Raw genomic sequence first — 17,041 nt, 5'->3', positions numbered from 1 at the left:
GCGGCGCGCCGGAAGTGACGTCGCCGGAAGCGCCGGGCCCGAGCCATGGCCCCGGAGGCCGCGGGGCGGCCGCCGGAGGAGACGCTGTCGCTGTGGAAACGGTAAGCGGTGGCGCGCCGCGGCCGGGGCGGGGGCTGCGCGGCGCTCGCGGGCCCTGCGGCCTCGGGACCCGGCGGCGGGACGGCGGGGCCCGCGCCCGGCCGGGCTGACCCCTCTGTCCTCCCAGGGAGCAGGACCGGCTGAAGGCTCTCCTGGTGGACCGCGACACGGAGGCGTGGCAGCGGGACCCCGCCTTCTCGGGTCTGCAGAGGGTCGGCGGCGTGGACGTGTCCTTCGTGAAAGGGGACAGTGTCAGCGCCTGTGCCTCCCTGGTGGTGCTCAGCTTCCCCGAGCTCGAGGTAACCTGGAGGGACCGCGGGCTGAAGGCGGGAGCGGACTGGTGGCCTTTCCTCTGTCCTTTTCTCCTCCTCGGCGGTGTGGGGTGAGCCAGGCCCTGGCACAGGCCAGGACAGCCCTACTCCCCAGCCCGCTGTCGTAGGATTCCAGTGACCGGCGAGAGGCGTTGGAGGGGAAGCAGAAAGAGAGAGGCTGAGGGCTTTCTGTGGCCGGTAGGGACCGCCCGTGGTCTGGACCTCCGAGCCTGGCCGGCTTCAGTGACCGGCAGCACACACCCAGAGCTGCCCAAGCAGCCGTCCCTTCCTGGACTCCCCTTCCCCTCACATCCTGGCGGATGTCAGCTGGCATTTTCAGCTTCTTCAGTCTTGCGGGGATCTGGCCCCTTGCCTGCCTCCCCTTGGCCCCTACCCTGTCTGTGCTGCCATCTCTGCTCCTGTAGGTTTCTGAGCCGAATTTTCATGGGCTCCCCACCCCAAGTCTTGCTCCTTGGTGCCTAAGTGATTTCCTTTAAAAATAAGAAATTAAAAAGATAAAGTCTATCATTGTCACCATGAGTTCTTTTAACAGCACTTCTGTGTCCTTCCTGGGGCCTCAAGATAAATCAAGTTCGCGCTTGATAGTGGCTTGAAGGCCCTTTGTGATCTTTTCTCTGCTTGAGATGACCTGTAGGCTGGGTTCCCACCATTGTTATCCTCCCCACTCCCCACTCCCCACACCACACCTCTCAGGACAGCATTGCTCCCTCGCAGACTGTGCCACCTGGCCTTTCCAGGCACACTTCCTCTCCTGGCATAGTCTAGAGAATGTGTGTGTAGTAGGACTCTTGGACTTCCAGCCTCCAGAACTGAGAGAAATAAATCTTTGTTGTTTATAAGGCACCCAGTCTGAGGTATTGTGCTATAGCAGCCCAAATGGACTAAGACAAGGGTGCAGGGGCCACTCCTGGACTCGTGGGGTCAGGGGCTCTCTGGGTCCTAATAGGGAAGTGGGAGCTGGCTAGGTGAAGACTATGCACCATCATCCACCATCATCCTATGGGGACACAGGATGCACCTTGTGTCCCTGTGGAAGGTCATCTGTAGGCTTCAGCCATCCATCCTGCTTGGGTTCATTAAGAATCAGTTTCTCTTGTTTACCATTAGAGTGGACCTACCCCACTTTGAGTCATTCGTAGGTAAGTTTCTTACTGAGTTACTGATAAAAAGGCCAAGAGACAAGTCCCAGACTTCCAGACTAACACAGAAGAATCAGTTCTCTTAGGTGTGTTTAGTAGAAACTAATTTGGGAGCTATCATCAAGACATCTGGAGGATTCAGTAACAAAAATGGGGGTGTGTCCCCATAGGATGATGGTGGCTGCTTAATTAGAATTTCTTCACACAAGCTCCAAAAACCAGATAGAGCAACAAGAAAGGAAAGCCCCTTTTTGTTTCCCAAGCCCAGGACATAAGATGAGCCTATCAGAGATGTCACTGTGCCCCCTGGTGGGGAATGAAACTCACCAGGCTACAGAGTAACTCAGGCTGGGGAGACTCCGCCCTCAAGTGCTCTAGGCAGAGGCTGACCTACAGGCCCGGTGAGGTGATAACCAGCAACCCTCTTCCCTGTGGGGCAGGGTCTTTTGGGTTTGAAACAGTCTCTTTGCCAGAGAAGCCTAAGAAAAGGAGTTAACTTTAAAAGCTCTCTGGGTTGTTCCCAGCCATTCAGGAAGCCCAGGTCCTCTGGGCCCTCTGTCCTCCTCACCTCTTGGCAGTGTGTGCAAGGTCTTCAGTCAGTTCTTCTGCTGTCCCCGTAGCTCCACCCAGTGTGCACTCCCCTCCTCCCTCAGTGTCTCTAAATTCTCCTGTCTCTGGAGACACCGGTTCTCTTAGATTTCCTAGCTCTGAGGGCATGCCCGCCTTTCTAGATGATTAGAGGTCTTTTCATAAAGCCAGTGTGGCAGCCGTACTGTCCCAGTCTCTAGGAGACCTGGCTTTCCCGTCCCTCCCAGTATCCACAGGATGCTGCCTTCATGCTAGTGCCTTCCTGTGCCTTGTCTCTGAGCCTCCAGCGGCCCATGCAGGTGGTGGAGTCAGCGTTGACTTACAAGGAGGCCCAGAAGGGCAAGGGGCACCCAGGGGTGGGGCTAGTCACCACCCTTAGAAGAGCTCTTGGGAAGAGGGGCCAGGGGTCCTCAAACTCACCAGGTCTGGATGAGCACTCAATCCCCACCACCATTTTCACCATTTTCAGGGAAGGTTATCTTGTCCCTTCCTTCAAACCTATTGTCTTGCATGTCCCACCCATAGGTGGGGCAGGGAAGGGAGCAGTGGGTGGGGCAGAGAGGGAAGGTTGGTTGTTGGCAGTTAATTTCAGGGCAATAAGGCAGAGAAAATGAAGGGAGGAAGCAGGTGGCCTCAGGCCCTACTGACCTGCATGCCTGGTGGCAGGTGGTGTATGAAGAGAGCCGAATGGTCAGCCTGACGGCCCCCTACGTGGCAGGCTTCCTGGCCTTCCGAGAGGTGCCCTTCCTGGTGGATTTGGTGCAGCAACTACAGGAGAAGGAGCCGGGCCTCATGCCTCAGGCAAGTGACCCATCCCAGGGGCAGGAAAGTCGCCCCTCTGCTTCTGCCTGGGGGAGGGAAGGCCCCCGGCAAGCCACCACCACCATAGCCAAAAAAGATGATTTTCAAAACAGCTGGACCTCTGTGGCAGTTCCCCTTCCTGCAGCTCCAGGAACATCCCAATCTGAGGAGTGAGGGTCAGCTTAGCTGACTGTGACTCCCCTGTGGCTCTGCAGGTCCTTCTTGTGGATGGAAATGGGGTGCTTCACCACCGAGGTAATCCTGTTCCCAAAAGAGAAGGTCAGGGTGGGTGCTGGGAGAGACTGGGAGAGGGTACTTCCCACCCCACAGCAAGAGCATCTGCTGCCAGCCAGGCACTGATGGCTGCTTTCTGGGCTTGTTTTCACCATCAGGACAGATCCCCACCCAGAGAAGAGCTCCCCTTTCACCCCACCCTCACTGCTACCCTCCTCTTCCCCACAGTACCCTACGCAGGCCCCTCTCCAGGACCCTGGTCTAGTGCCAGCCTATCCCCTGTGAAAAGTCATGGGTCTGAGCTCAGGGCACCCCCACCCTCACTACTATCCCCAAGCTGGACAGTCAGGCCTCTGTCTAGAATCAGACGGGAGTGGCATTTCCTATAGATGAAGGGACCTTGGCCCAGGAGAGTGCTGAGGTTGATGGTCATCCTGGCCCAAAGCCAAAGGGTAAATGCATGCTGACCTGGATGCTAGTGCTGGGACCAGCTGGCTGCTCCAGGGCACGGCACAGGCCATGGGAAGATATGCAGAGGCCTTAGGGCAGCAGCAAAGGGAGAGGAGGAAGGAAGTTGCCAGAAAATAAAAGGAAGCAGAGGGTGAAGTGTTGTGAGCATGCTGATCAGGCTACTGGGCCTGCCAGGCAGGAGGCCTCCCCTGCCCCAACCTCACCCAGGACGTCTTGGAGTCTGGTCCCTGAGTGCTCTACTGGTCTGCAGAGGGTGTGGTTCTGTTCATCCCTCACCCTGCACCCATCTCCAGGCTGCGTGGCTTACTCCTGCCCAACCCCATTGCCCCAGTTCACCCTCCTCTGCCCCCTGCCAGGCTTCGGGGTGGCCTGCCACCTTGGCGTCCTCACAGAGCTGCCCTGCATTGGGGTGGCCAAGAAACTCCTGCAGGTGGATGGGCTGGAGAACAATGCCCTGCACAAGGAGAAGGTAAGGAGGCCTAGACAGCCTGGGCTCAGCCAGCAGGTGCTGGAGCGGCCCTGGGGATGGGAAGGACAGGTCAGCTACCTCCCAGACACCTCTGTGTCCCTGGATCCTGGCCCAGAGTAAAGCAGGTCTGGTGTTCTCTGGCTGCCTCCCAGCCTGTGGCTTGCAATCCCTGGGGCTCCTGGACTCCTCCCCCTTCTAGGACTGCCTCTTCTGTCTCCACCTCTGGGCTGCTGCCACACGCCTATAGGTTACTGTAGGTCATGTCCTCCAGTCACACACACACACACACACACACACACACACCTCCCAGTCGCCTGTCCCCCAGGGTGCTCACATAGCTCAGCCTCCAGGCCCTGCTCACGGTGCGCCCGTGCTCTGGGCCACTGCTGCTGCCTGTGACTGCATCCACACCCTTTCTCATCCCTGCATCTCCCTTCTCTGGCTCCACAGCCTGCACTGAGGAGGTGACGTTAACATTTTGGCTTTCCCACTGGACACCAAATTCCAAGAGCAGAGACCCTATCTGTCCTTTCCTCCGGCTCAGGCACTGTGTGGAGCACTCGCTCCATAAACATCTGTGAAGTGGGTGGGGGTCCATCCTCTTCCCTGCAAAGGAAAGTGTGGAGGTGGCCTACACGTGCCCAAGTTCCTAGTAGGAAAGGAAGCAGGAGGAAGGCAGAAACTCAGTCCTGGCCACAGCCTGCTGCCAGGGTGGCCCTGTGTGCCCTGGCCCCTCCTTTGCTTACCAGGGCGCTGGTCCCAGCTGAGCTGCTGCCCATCTCAAAGTCCTTGTTTTCAAGTCAGATGGGGTCCTTGGGCACACTGAGGGCTGTCTCAGCAGATGGCTTTGCTCGGGTACAGTATTCATTCAAGAAAGGGCCCTTCCCTGGCTGTGACTATGTTTTTTTTTGGGGGGGGGGGGGGGGGTTTGCTACTGGGGATTGAATTCAGGGGCACTCGACCACTGAGCCACATCTCCAGCCCTGTTTTGTATTTTATTAGAGACAGGGTCTCACTGAGGTGCTTAGTGCCTTGCTGTTGCTGAGGCTGGCTTTAAACTTATGATCCTCTTGCCCCAGCCTCCTGAGCCACTGGGATTATAGGCGTGCATCACTGCACCCAGCTCTGACTGGGTTTTAAACAGGAAGAGGCTTGCCTCAGCCCTTCACCAAGAAAAGACATTTTTTGCAAGCTTTCTCCCCCTTTTCCAGATCCGGCTCCTGCAGGCTGGAGGAGATACATTTCCTCTGATGGGAGGCTCTGGAACTGTCCTGGGAATGGTGAGTGGCCCGGGCCTTGGCCCTGCTCTGGAGATTAGGGCAGTGTATGCACTCGCACACATGCACCTCAGGCTCCTCGATGCCAGCACTTGTCCACCCTGCCCTGGGACAGGCAGCGGGAAGGAGCCTAGGGGATGGGAGTCCAAGAGCTCCCTGCTGCCACCCAGGATCTCCTCAGTGCCTCTAGCCCCTGCGGCTGGCCTGGACCAGGGGCACGTGTCCTCGTAGCTCTCTGACCTCCCTTCCATGCTTAGGCCCTGAAGAGCCACAGCCACAGCATCAAGCCTCTCTACATCTCCGTGGGCCACAAGATAAGCCTGGAGGCAGCCGTGCGCCTGACCCAATGCTGCTGCAGGTTCCGGATCCCAGAGCCTGTGCGCCAGGTGGGGTCCAGCGCATGCCCCTCTACTTCTCACCACTTGTCAGCTCAGCTGGGGTCACACAGTAGTGGTTTGAGGACCAGATGGCCCTGGGCTGAGGGCAGGTCCGTGGGCTCCTTGCTGGGGAGCCTAGTGTGGACTTATTGGGCCCTGGAGGCAGGAGGGTGGACAAGAGGATGCAGAGTTCCCAGGAATTCTTCCCGAGACCACCTACCTATGCCTCAGAGGCCACTGTGCCCAACACTCAGCTTCTCCCTCACTTGAGCCTCCTGTCCCCAGGCACCAGGTTGTTTGGAGGATCAGTTGATGTCAGCTCTGATATCAGAGTGCTCCACCAGACCCCAGTCAGAAGCCCAGAAGAAGCAGCCCTTGCTGGAGGCCCTTGCAGGAACATTGGGGGAGGGGATGAGGAAGGCTTATGCTAATCAGGAACTCCAGGTGTGGCTACACCAGGTACCCAGCACCTAAACTGGTGCTCAGGGGTCAGGATATTAGCACTGAGATGAGCCAGTTGGCTCAGCTGAGAAGGAATCAAACCTGCAGCTGAGCCCAGGATGCCCACAGCTCACCTTCACCTTCAATCATGATGGGGGAACACCAGTCACATGCCAGTATGTGTTCCACAGAAGCCATAAGGAGAAGCTGTCCTCAGGAAGGGCATTCCTGGCTCAGGAATGGCATTTGCAAAGGCCCTGGGGCAGGAAGGAGTTTGATGTGCACAAGCAGCTCAGCCAGAACAGGGAGGGGTAAAGCAACCAGTAGCCAGTTGGTGTCTTGAGCTTTCAGATTGTAGACCTCATCTGCAGGGACTAGGCAACCAATGTGCAGGATGTTCAGATCTGCCATTTGGGGCAGCAGCTCCCTGTGTGCTACCAGGCCTCTGGGAGGAGCTGGGGCATGGTCTGCACCTGAGACCCTGCCTTCCACAGCCCAGCCCTGGAGATTCTGCTGGGTGGATGGAGGCAGCCACCCAGCAGAGGCCCCAAGCTTGTGGAGAGTGGACCTCATCCTGCCTCCGCCTGGTTACAAGAGTGCAGGATGGCCTCCAGGTGGCAGCAGCAGCCTGCACACCACCATGGCTGTGCTCCTGGGGCGTTTGTGCCAAGAGGTGTCTTGTGGGCGTCCACTAGCAAGAGCCTTGCTCTCTCTCCATCCAGGTTGTCACTGGGGTCTTAGGCACATGGGCTGTCAAACCTGTGAGTGTCCCCAGCCCCAAGAGGCCTTTCCTCTTCCATTCTTTCCTAGTGGCCTAATGAGAAAAAAATCCAGGAGATTGTGTCAGAGGTCCTCAGCCCTGGACCTCTGGGTTGTGTATCCCAGACCTGCTGGGCAGGCCTCTGCCCTCTTCTCAGCTTACCGGAGTGGCTCCCTCTTCTTACAGTTGGGGGGGTCAGCCACCTGAAAAGGACTTTGACTACCTAGGAATAGGATCATGTGCCTCTAGCTGGAGAAGAGCCCCCACCAAGTCTTGAACCCACACTTCAGAGAAGAGCCACCTGTCCCCAGAAGCCCATGGTCCCTGCGCCTGCTGGGACGGGTGAGGGTCCCAGACCTGCCATTTTCTTCCTGGGCCACTGGCCTCAGCACCCTCCAGAAGCTCCTGTGTGTGGGATGGGTGTGGTCTCAGTCTCCCTCCCTGGTCGTAGATGCTGGTGCACCGCCTGTGTCAAGTGCAGACACTCCTGCCACGCAGGGCTGCTGCCGCCCACTGCCCACCCTGACCCACTTCCCCCACTAACTGAAGCAGGACCATCTGGGGATTAGCTGCTGCCACCCATGAGTCACGTGGCCCCAAAGCTAAGCTAAACCCGTCTGAGCCAGGATCAGGGGGGCTTCTTGAGGCCAGGGTCCCACTTGGGACTGAGCCCTGTCACATATCCCTCCCCACTAGGGTCTGTCCCAGTCTCTGCCTAGGCCCCACAGCTCCCTCTCCCTCTGGTAACCTGGCTGAGCTTTCTAGAGACGGCAGGAGCTGGAAGGAGAGAGCTGAGCGGCGTCTCCAGGGAAGCCAGGCAGAGCTGCTCCCGTGGGGACCCCAGGACCCTCCTCCCCTGGTTCAGGGCCTCAACACTGAGGCTTTTGGAATCCCTGTCACCCACACACCAGGGCCTGCTCGTCCTGATTCCCAGAAGGCTGGTCCTGAGGAGGACTCTCTGTGGGAGGTGTGGGGGTGTCCCTAGGCTGTTGGGCAGGAACGATGTGTCCAGAGTCTGGCTCAGAATCAGCCAGCACCTCACTGAGCTGTCTCCTCCAGGCTGACATCCGCTCTCGAGAACACATTCGCAGGACTCTGGGACACCTCAGGCCATCTGAACCAGGGCGAGCGAGGTGAGCACCAGGAAAGGCTCATGCTGCCCACAGGTGGAGGCTTGCAGTGGCCCAGCCTCTCCCTGCTTCAGTGTTGTGGCTTGGGACTGGCCAGGAACCCAGAAGAGATCCCAAAGGGGGAGGAGAGTGAGACAGACTCCTGGCTTGGAGGGAACTCTCTGGAAACATCAGGCCCAAGGCCTGTCTCCCAGCAGGGCTATCCCAGCTTCTCATGGCCCGGTTTCCACAGAAATGGCATGGCCCCTGGAAGGCCTACACAGACAGCTACATCACAGGAACCCTGGCCCTCAGTTTCCACCTCTAGAGGCAGCACAGTAGTTCTTGTGCTAGGGGTCGGAGCGCAGGCCTGTCGTGAGCACTGTGGGCAGGTAGCAAAGCCTGGCGGCAGTCTCACCAGGAGGCAGGTACTCAGTCACGCTGTTAGGTGGAGCAAGGTGAGGCCCAGGGTGTTGCTAAGCAGCAATGCAGGCCGCAGTGGCATCCTGGGTTCGGGGCCTGCCTCTGGCACTTCTCCCTCCCCAAAGGAAGACTGTGAGGTGCCCAAGCCTGGCAGCACCGAGCACTCGGGAGCTGTGCCTCCTCTGTGCCCGTCTCCCCCCTGCCCTCGTTTCCTGGAGGCTGTTCCTAGGCCTTGCTAAGCTGCTTTGAGAACTGAGAGATGGGCCGCTGGACTGCTCAGTTCCATAGTCGGGGCTGGCCAGCCTGAGTGCCGTGGGCCTTCCAGGGGCCACTCAGGGTCTTCCGGGCTGGCTGTGGCATTTGATGATGGCCCTTTCTCCATGTCATTACCAGGAGTCAGAAGGCACATTGTCCAAAGGCATGCCCCAAAGGGGGCCCAGGAGAGCCTACAGACCCCTCAGGACCACAGCAGAGGCCCCAGGACAGACTTAGAGGCTCCCAGGAGCAGCAGAGCCGGTTCTGGAGTGGAGGAGACGAGGTGCCATGAGCACTCGGGCTGCTGGCTTCCCACTCCCGCCTCAGGACAGTAGCTGTGGGGACCTCACCTAACCACAGGTATAGGCGCAGACCCTGGACACACCCCTGGAACAGCCAGCTGATGGCCAAGCACAGCCCAGCTTGGTCAATGACAGCCCACTCTCTCTAGCACTGGCTGGTGGGTGTGGCCACAATACCCAAATAGGACAGACCTTCCCAGGGTCAGTCCCAAACCAGAAAGTGCCTGCGATTATCCTCCTAGAGCACAGGGGGAGGATTTGGGTTCCCGTGCCCGGTGGCCCAGGCTGTGCCAGCACCATGGCTCTCCTGCCCCGTCCACTCCTCTGAATACAGACCTGCCTCCACCTGCTCTGTCTTTTCTTTCAGGGTTCGTTTTTAACTGGTGCCCCTCCAGCCATAGTGGGCCACAGAGGGGATCCACACTGGTGTGGCCATGCTTCAGCTCCCACAAGTGTCCTCACTCTGAATCGAAGCCAAGGGTGGGCACAGGCACCTAGGGTTTCAGAGGATTCCAAACAGGAAGCCAGTTGAGGCCCATGCCCACCTCTGGAGAGCCAGGATGCTCTTGCCATCCCCACCCAGAGGCATATCCTCAAGCCCCGTCTCCACTGTGGGAAGGCAGCTCATTCCCAGACCCATCTGGCCACTTCCTCTCTTGGCATGGGCTTGGAGTGGCAACTGAGAGGAAGGGCGCAGTGGGTGGCACCTGCAGCCTGCCTCATCCCCGGTCTTTCATGTGCCAGTTTGCTCCCAGAGTGGAGAGGACAGGGTAGAGGGCTGGCTGCCAGATCCCGTGGGTCCCTTTCCCTAGTTCCAGATCAGGTTGGAGGAAGGTGGCCAGCAATGGAGAAGAGGAGGCGGGGGGTCGTCCTTAAAGAAATGGAGGATGGTGGGACATCATGACCCTGAAACACCCCTGTCTATTCCCAAGCCATGTTACGCCCAGACCAGAATGTCCAGGTAAATGCCATCCTGAGGGACACTGACTCTCATACGTGGTACGTGGGCAGACTAGCGTTACAGTAAGAGCTGCCTTCCTGCACACACACCAGGCCTGCTGCTTCTTGGGATGCTGATCATGCAATGGAGCACTCTAATGATGTCACTGCTGCGGCCTGACTGGCAAACCCTCCTCCCTGGGTGACTGCCCTGGTGTTGGGGGCACCATGGAGATGACAAGTTCCTCTTGTCCAGCCAGCTACCATTGGACAAGGTGTGGAAAGGGATGGAGACACAGGAGGTTCACTGTGAGGGACAGGTACCACCTGTCCAGCCTGCTGCCTTGGGCCTTCCCCATGAGCAGCTTTCAATAGACTGATGTCACCAGGTGCAGTGGCACATACCTATAATCCCAGTGGCTCGGGAGGCTGAGATGGGAGAATTGTGAGTTCAAAGCCAGCCTCAGCAAAAGTGTGGTGCTAAGCAAGTCAGTGAGACCCTGTCCCTAAATAAAATACTAAATGGGGCTGGGGATGTGGCTCAATGGTAAAACACCCCTGGGTTAAATCCCTGGTACCAAAATAAAAATTAAAAAATACACTCGTGTCTTGCACACCATCTGTGGGTATTTCCTAGGGTCTCTAGGCAACCTGACCCAGTGCCTTTAGTGCAGCTGGGCTGTGGGCCAAACAGGAGGGCAGCAGGGAAAGAGACTCAGGCACAGGCTGGGGGTGACGGGTTCCTGCTGAGCCCAAGGGACAGCCCATTACGTCCTATCCAGATGAAGTCAAGCTGCCAGGCCCCTACGCAAGCCAGCTTGCAGTGGGTGTTGAGGACCCCCCTGGGGTGGGTCTACAGCAGCCTCTGATAGCTGAGCACCAGCTCCCACTTGGAACCTGTTTTCCTCATCAGGTTTGGGGCATTAGATGGCAGGTACGTACCAAGTCTCAGACACAGGAAATCTCCAGCAAGTGAAGTGTGGATGAGTCCCAGGCTGGTCCCAGGAACAAGATGGTAGGTGGAGGGTGGCGCCTGCCCACTGAGCACCTGTGCACAGGTCAGCCTCCTGGCCAGGACCCCTGTGTAGTCCTGTCCAGGGTTTGAGGATAACAGGGCCATAGTGGAAGCCCCCAGGGCTGTCCCCCTAAAATTTCATGTCACTTCCCCAAGCAGACCTGGGAAAGGCTCTCCAGGAGACACATGACTGCCACAGCCCATGCAGGCACTGCATACAAGGAGAGCCAGAATCAAGGAGGCGTTCTCACCCAAGCCCAGGGATAGGCACACCTTTGGGGGCCCCTTCCCACTGAGGATGGGAGAGGCTTGCCTGGCCCTTAGGGAGAGAATGCACCTAAATCAGCAGCAGCGGGGGCGGAGCCAGTCAGGGAGCTAGGGGGACTCCAGGGGATCTGAGCAGGGGTGACTAGCTGCCAAAGACCCCAGCGTGCTCCTAGGAAAGCTGCCACGTTATTCCACCCACCTGCTGAGGTAGAGGGCCTGAGCTGAGGCCTAGGACCCCTGCCAGGGTGCCCCAGGCCATCAGGGTCCCCAGGAGGCACAGCCCTGGCCGGCTACCCACCACACCCCTGACATGCACTCACCCTGTACTCCCTGGCCCTACCACCCACCCTCCCAGCTTCTTACAGATTTCTTTAAATTTATTTTTTTAGTCGTAGTTGGACACAACACCTTTATTTTACTTATTTATTTTTATGTGGTGCTGAGGATAGAACCCAGGGCCTCACACGTGCTAGGCAAGTGCTCTGCCACTGAGCCACAACCCCAGCCCTTCTTCCAGATTTTTCCCTACCAGAGGTCCATCAGGAACCACGGTCAGAGAGATTGGAAGCACAAGGTTGAAGCTGAGGAATGGACTGCCTCACTAGTGCCTTGGGCACAGCACAGATGTCAGGAGGGAACGATACCTGTTCCGCCTTCCCTGGGACTGGGAAGACCGCAGGCAGGGGAACTAAGGGTTGGCTCAGGCCTGGCGCATGGTGATTCCAGTGAGGAAGGCTGTTTTTGGAGAAGCAGGGTCCACAGAGGCCAGAGGTAATGGCTGTCTAGCCAGCAGCCCACAGGTAGGGACAGTGGGGCAGACCCCTCTCATGGGGCTGCAAGAGTAACGCTCAAGGGCACAAACAGAAGCAGCAGGGTGCAGGCTTGGTTGGGGCTGGGGCCAGGGCTGGGTGGGCAGCCAGACACCACGCCTGAGCAGAGGGCGGGTGGGGGCTAAGTGCAGTGGCGTCTGGGCTCCTTCCCGCAGAGCCTTAAAAATAGGCCGCAGTGATGTCCATCTCAGCAGACCACAGCTCTTCAGTGCTAAGAATATTTTTGAACCTCTTAATAATTGAAGTCAGATCCAAATAGACTTTCCAGTTCACCTGCCGGCCTCTGTGCCCCTTCCCCGCCCCCCAAACTGCCTAGTGACTGGAAAGGGGTGGCTTCCAGCAGTGGGTTGGCCTGGCTGCTGGCTCTCACCCAGGACCCCTCAGGGCTGGAGTGACCAGTAGGATCTGTCCAAGGCCAGCCCCAGTCCACCCGTACCAGACACTGGGCCCCTTGGTCCCTTCTTCAACATCTCACTAGAGCCATGGGCCCCAGGGCCAGCTCAGGCTGCAGGGGCACCAATCTGCCCCTTAGATCCCAGCGACTGTGCACGCACCCAGAAGAGAGCTGACGGGGCTTTGCCTGGAGCTCTGTGTCTGGTGGGGACAGCTGTGTGCAGGTTCCAATGCAGGCTCCTGCCCTGCGTGCTGCTTGTTTGGGGAGCACGAGGGGCCGGCTGCTCCCTCCCCTCCAGGCGCAGTGCCCCAGCTGCAGACACCCCTCTCCTACCCAAGGCAGCCTGGTCTCGGGTCCCTCAGAGAGGTGAGGAACTTGGGGTGCCACCAAGGGCCTGCGTGAGGTGGGTCTCTCCAGCCTGGCCCACCCGCCCCAGCAGCAGCCCCAGCAGCCCCAGCAGCCCAGTGGTCCCACTGCTCTCCCCTGGCCAGGGCCCTCATGGAGTTTTGCCCATTACTAATAACAGCAGAGGCGGCTGTGCTGGCATGCGGGTGAGTGGCAGGTGGGTGGTGGGCGAGGAGCGTGGAAGGATGGTACAGTCTGCTCCCCGCCCCAGCCAAGGGACCAAGCCCTTCAGCCTCCACACCCCCTGCAGGCCAGTGAGGGCTGGTGGTGTTCTGCCTGCCTACCCTCTGGCTTCCTCCCTTTCTCAGGCTCCTCCCACCTTGCAGAGGGCAGCTCCAGGTGGTGGCAGGCCAGGGGTGCAAGCTGAGGACCAGGACAGAGCAGAAAGACCCAGGGCACCTGCAGGAGGAGAAGGAGGACACTGGGGGGCCCAGGCCCAGGAAGAGGCCTGGCTTCCTGGGCTCCTGCCCAGGCTGCAGGGAGCTGGGTGTGGCGGGAGGTTGGGTGCTTTGTTTTTGTTTGGTTTTGTTTTTGGTGATTCACATTTCTTTTGTTATTTCCTAAACAAAGTGTGCACAGTTTGGAAGCTCAGCTCGTTCTGCAGGGCTTGGGATGGAACCCAGGCCGTTTCGCAGCCCCCTGCTCCCCCTGGTGTTTCGGCTGCTCTTTCAGCATTTACTTCTGAATAGCAATGTTACTGCTGCTGTTCCCTTTACTTTTCAGATTTAGAAATTACCAATCAATATTCCGCTGTGGGGATTGAAAGTTTGTTCTCTCATGGAGCCCAGATGCACATGTGTAAGCACTTTTGGAGCCCAGATGCGTGCGCGCACGCATACACACACACACACACACACACACACGTGCACACCACCCGCTTCCTGCTTCCTCCTGTCCCCAGGGATCAGGATTCAGCATGTGCAAGATGTTTCTTTGCAGACTGGGGTTGTGGCTTGGTGGTAGAGTGCTTGCCTGGCCTAGCATGCATGAGGCACTAGGTTGGATTCCCAGCACCACATAAAAAAACTAGATAAACATAATAAAGCTATTGTGCCCATCGACAACTGGAAAAAAAAAAAAAAGATGTTTCTTTGCTTACGCTGGTCACTGCTGAGGAACATGTTGTAATTACACCTCTGCACAATCTCTTGTGTTTCCTGGACTGAATAATTGCCTCATTTGGTGGTGGTGGGGGGCGTGTTTTCTATGTGCCCATGACTTATTTATCCCCAAACTCTGCCATGGAATAAATGGAACATGAATCTCTTTGGTACTGAGAACATTAGGCCATCTATGTGCTTATTTTTTCTGGAGTTTGTGGTAGCCAGTCTTCAAGATGGCCCAGTGATCTGCCCTCCTGGCACTGGTGTCCTGGTCCTATTGAGTGTCACAGGGTGGGTCTGTATGAGCAACGGAGGGAGGCGGCAGAAGCCATGGCTCGCTCCCTGGCTCCAGGTTAGGTTCCGGGGCACTCTGACTCTTCCTCGGTGGTGTCTCTGTGTCTCCTCTCTCTCCTCTGTCACTCTTTTCCTGTCTCTCTCTCCCTGTCCCTCTCCTCTTTCTCTCTCTCCCTATCTCTGTCTCTCTCCTCTTTATCTCCCCTCCTATCCTCTCCCTGTCTCTCTTTCTCTCTCCCTGTCCCTCTCCTCTTTCTCTCTCCTCTTTTTCTTCCTTCCTCTGTCTTTATCTCCCCCTTTCTCCTTCTCCTCGTCTTTCTCTACTGCTTCCTTTCTCGCTGTCTCTTCCCTCATTCTCGTCCTTTGCCTCCTTCCCCCCTTCTTGGTATTTGCTTTGAGGGAGGTCTCCTGCCCCATCATAAGCTGCTCTGTGAATGGGTCCACTTGGCTAGGCGCGCAAGCGTCCTGCCATTAGCCATGCAAGGGTGCCATTTTGGAAGTGGTCCTCCAACCCCATAGAGACTTGGGAGGATGGCGCCCCAACTGTCTTCTGGACTTCAAGCAACCTCATGACACCCAGAGCCAGAGTCCTCCACCATTCTGCTTCCAGATTCCTGTCCCCCAGAAACTGCCATAGTAACTCTTGTTCCTGGGATAACTTGTTACACAGCAAGAGCCATTCTTCCTCAGGCACCTCAGTAACCTTCAAACCTCAGCACCATCTACCATCAGGACCCCTCCAGCCCGGGAAGTCCTTCCATCCACTTCCTGGTGGCACCCCTCCTTCCCACATCCCACACAGCCCTGTGATTTGGACAGCTCCCTGGTTTAATACTGAGAGCATCCGCCTATCCTGCCCCTGCCTCAGAGCCAGCGCCCTAGCCCTGATCTTCCAGCAGGAAGGCCTGGGAGTGAGCTGTTTTGTTCAAGTCTTAAGGCACGTGGGTATGTGACTTCAGGTGTCTGTCCACAGCCTGGATATGAACTGCATGTCGCAGGTCACCATGTTGAAGCCCAGTGCCTGGAGGGCCTGCTGACTCCTCCTCCGGGCCCACAGTGCTGTGTGGTTTGAGACCATCTGTGGTAAAATACCTGAGAAAATCGCCTTAGAAAGAGGACAGGCTCATGTTTCCAGAGGTTTCAGTTCATGGTCACCTGACCCAGTTGCTTTTGGGCCTGTGACAGAGTAGCATGTCATGGCAGGAACCAAGCTACTCCCTTCATGGCATCCAGGAAGCAAACAGGAAGAGACCAGGGGCCCACTGTCCCCTGGGGAACACACCCCCAGCAACCTCACCCCACCCTCTAGGCCCACCTTGCACAGGTTCCAACCCCTCGGACAGTGCAGTGGGCTGGGGACCACGCCTGACACGCAGGCCTCTCAGGGACACTCGGTCCAAACCACTGGGCTGGGCTGTCTGCCGGGGCTGTCTGCCGGGGCTGCTGGGTGCCCAGGACTCCTGCACTTCACTGGCTTCCCCGCTGTGGCCCCCGCAGGGGGAGCAGACCCCTGAGAGCAGAGTGGAGCCATCCTCAGACGCACCCTGCTCCAGGCCTGGCCTTTAACCAGGCTGCTGTCCTCCCCGGGGTTCCTCACAGGCTCTCCAGTGAGCAAACCCTGGAGCAAGAGTGTGCAGGTGTGGAGCCAAGTGGCCCCGTGTGTACTCAGAACTCCAGGTCACGTGTGACCGAAACCACCGAAAGCAAAACGGGGTCCTGTGTGTCGATGCCAGGGTGGGCCAGCACTGCCCAGCCTCTAGCTGAACAGCTCTAGCAGAAGCCCCAGGCGGTGTGCCTGGAAGGCCCGGGCCTTCCCTGTGCAAGTCGCTGTGGCTCAGGGTGGCCAGAGCCAGGGCGGAGCCAGCCTCCACCCACCTATGGAGACAGGGGGCTTCTCAGTGGAAAGTCCAGGCTCTGTTGCCAGAGGTGAAACACCAGGTGGCTGAACGGAGCCTGGGGCCTTCTGCAGAAGCCCAGGAGCTCCGGGCCTCATGAAGCTTCCTCCAAGGCCCCAGGAAGGCAACGTCTCTTCCCACCAGCTCCCTATCCCGTCGCCCAGTAATTCTCTTCCAATGCCAGCAGGGAACAGTGTGATTAAGGCCCCATTATTAACTTGCCAATCTTGTTTCTGGGGCACAGACGCTAACGGCTTAGGGGACCCACTTGGCATATAACGAGGTCTCCATGACAAATTACTTGGGTATCAATTAACTATCTGGGGAAATGTCAGGCAGGATCCGTCATGCTGGCAGGGAGAGAGAGCCAATTAACCTGGAGCGGTCAATCGGATCTGGATTCGGCCTCCAGCAGGGCCAGGAAGGAGGGAGGGGCCTGTGGGGGCCACTGAGGCGGGGCCTCGCTCCTCCCTCTACCCCAGCGTTAGCCTGGGCATGGCTCTGGCCTCTGCTGCCTCAGTCCCTTCATTCACTCCTCAGTCACCTCCCTAATGAGTGGTGGCTGAGAGGGGACTGAGGAGGAAGAGGGACAGCAGTACAGGCAGGTGGTGTGTGCGGCTCTGTGGGAATCAAGGGTGACAGCATCTTCAGGGCAGGGAGGAGGGCCCGACAGGAGGGAAGGAGGGGCTGGGCCCAGGGACCAGGGTGGCATGGGGTGGAGAGGCCAGGAGGCGCAGAGCAGCCCTGGCATGGCTGAGAGACAGGCCGCCTGAACCACAGGACACACCCTGGCAGTCCAGAGCAGTACCTGCCCCTGCTGCT

The 17,041-nt window shown here is 58.0% G+C and overlaps 1 protein-coding gene across 7 annotated transcripts; it reads left to right on the top strand.

The window, feature by feature from the left end:
* Window position 1: 1 nt before the first annotated feature.
* Endov (endonuclease V) lies at window positions 2-14,199 on the top strand. 7 transcript variants are annotated; one of them, XR_006855887.2, is made up of 11 exons: window positions 2-101; window positions 227-398; window positions 2,825-2,959; window positions 3,175-3,214; window positions 4,021-4,133; window positions 5,345-5,413; window positions 5,668-5,796; window positions 8,048-8,121; window positions 8,914-9,135; window positions 9,445-10,038; window positions 10,131-10,615. XR_006855887.2 is itself a non-coding variant. In XM_046463188.2 (9 exons), exons 1-9 carry the CDS (start codon window positions 46-48, stop codon window positions 9,065-9,067), a joined length of 942 nt encoding a protein of 313 aa, XP_046319144.1. In that variant the 5' UTR covers window positions 2-45; the 3' UTR covers window positions 9,068-9,422. The 7 variants fall into 7 exon arrangements, 3 of the variants coding, with proteins under 3 accessions (XP_046319144.1, XP_058441258.1, XP_058441259.1); XR_006855888.2 differs by lacking the exons at window positions 9,445-10,038; window positions 10,131-10,615 and adding an exon at window positions 13,236-13,258; XR_006855886.2 differs by having other exon boundaries at window positions 9,445-10,615.
* The last annotated feature ends 2,842 nt before the right edge of the window (window positions 14,200-17,041 follow it).

This window comes from Marmota monax, unplaced genomic scaffold (assembly GCF_021218885.2).
Source record: "Marmota monax isolate L192 unplaced genomic scaffold, Marmota_monax_Labrador192_F-V1.1 WCK01_AAM20220418_F8-fsc00220, whole genome shotgun sequence".
Lineage (NCBI taxonomy): Eukaryota > Metazoa > Chordata > Mammalia > Rodentia > Sciuridae > Marmota > Marmota monax.
The sequence above is the reverse complement of the archived record's forward strand: the minus strand, read 5'-3'. Positions and strand labels throughout refer to the sequence as shown.

Excerpts from the sequence above, each read along its gene's own strand:
- Endov (XM_058585275.1), top strand. The coding sequence starts at position 46 with ATGGCCCCGGAGGCCGCGGGGCGGCCGCCGGAGGAGACGCTGTCGCTG. Across the intron at positions 4,134-5,344 it reads ATGCCCTGCACAAGGAGAAG|ATCCGGCTCCTGCAGGCTGG; the intron begins GTAAGGAGGCCT and ends CCCCTTTTCCAG. Across the intron at positions 5,414-5,667 it reads CTGGAACTGTCCTGGGAATG|GCCCTGAAGAGCCACAGCCA; the intron begins GTGAGTGGCCCG and ends TTCCATGCTTAG.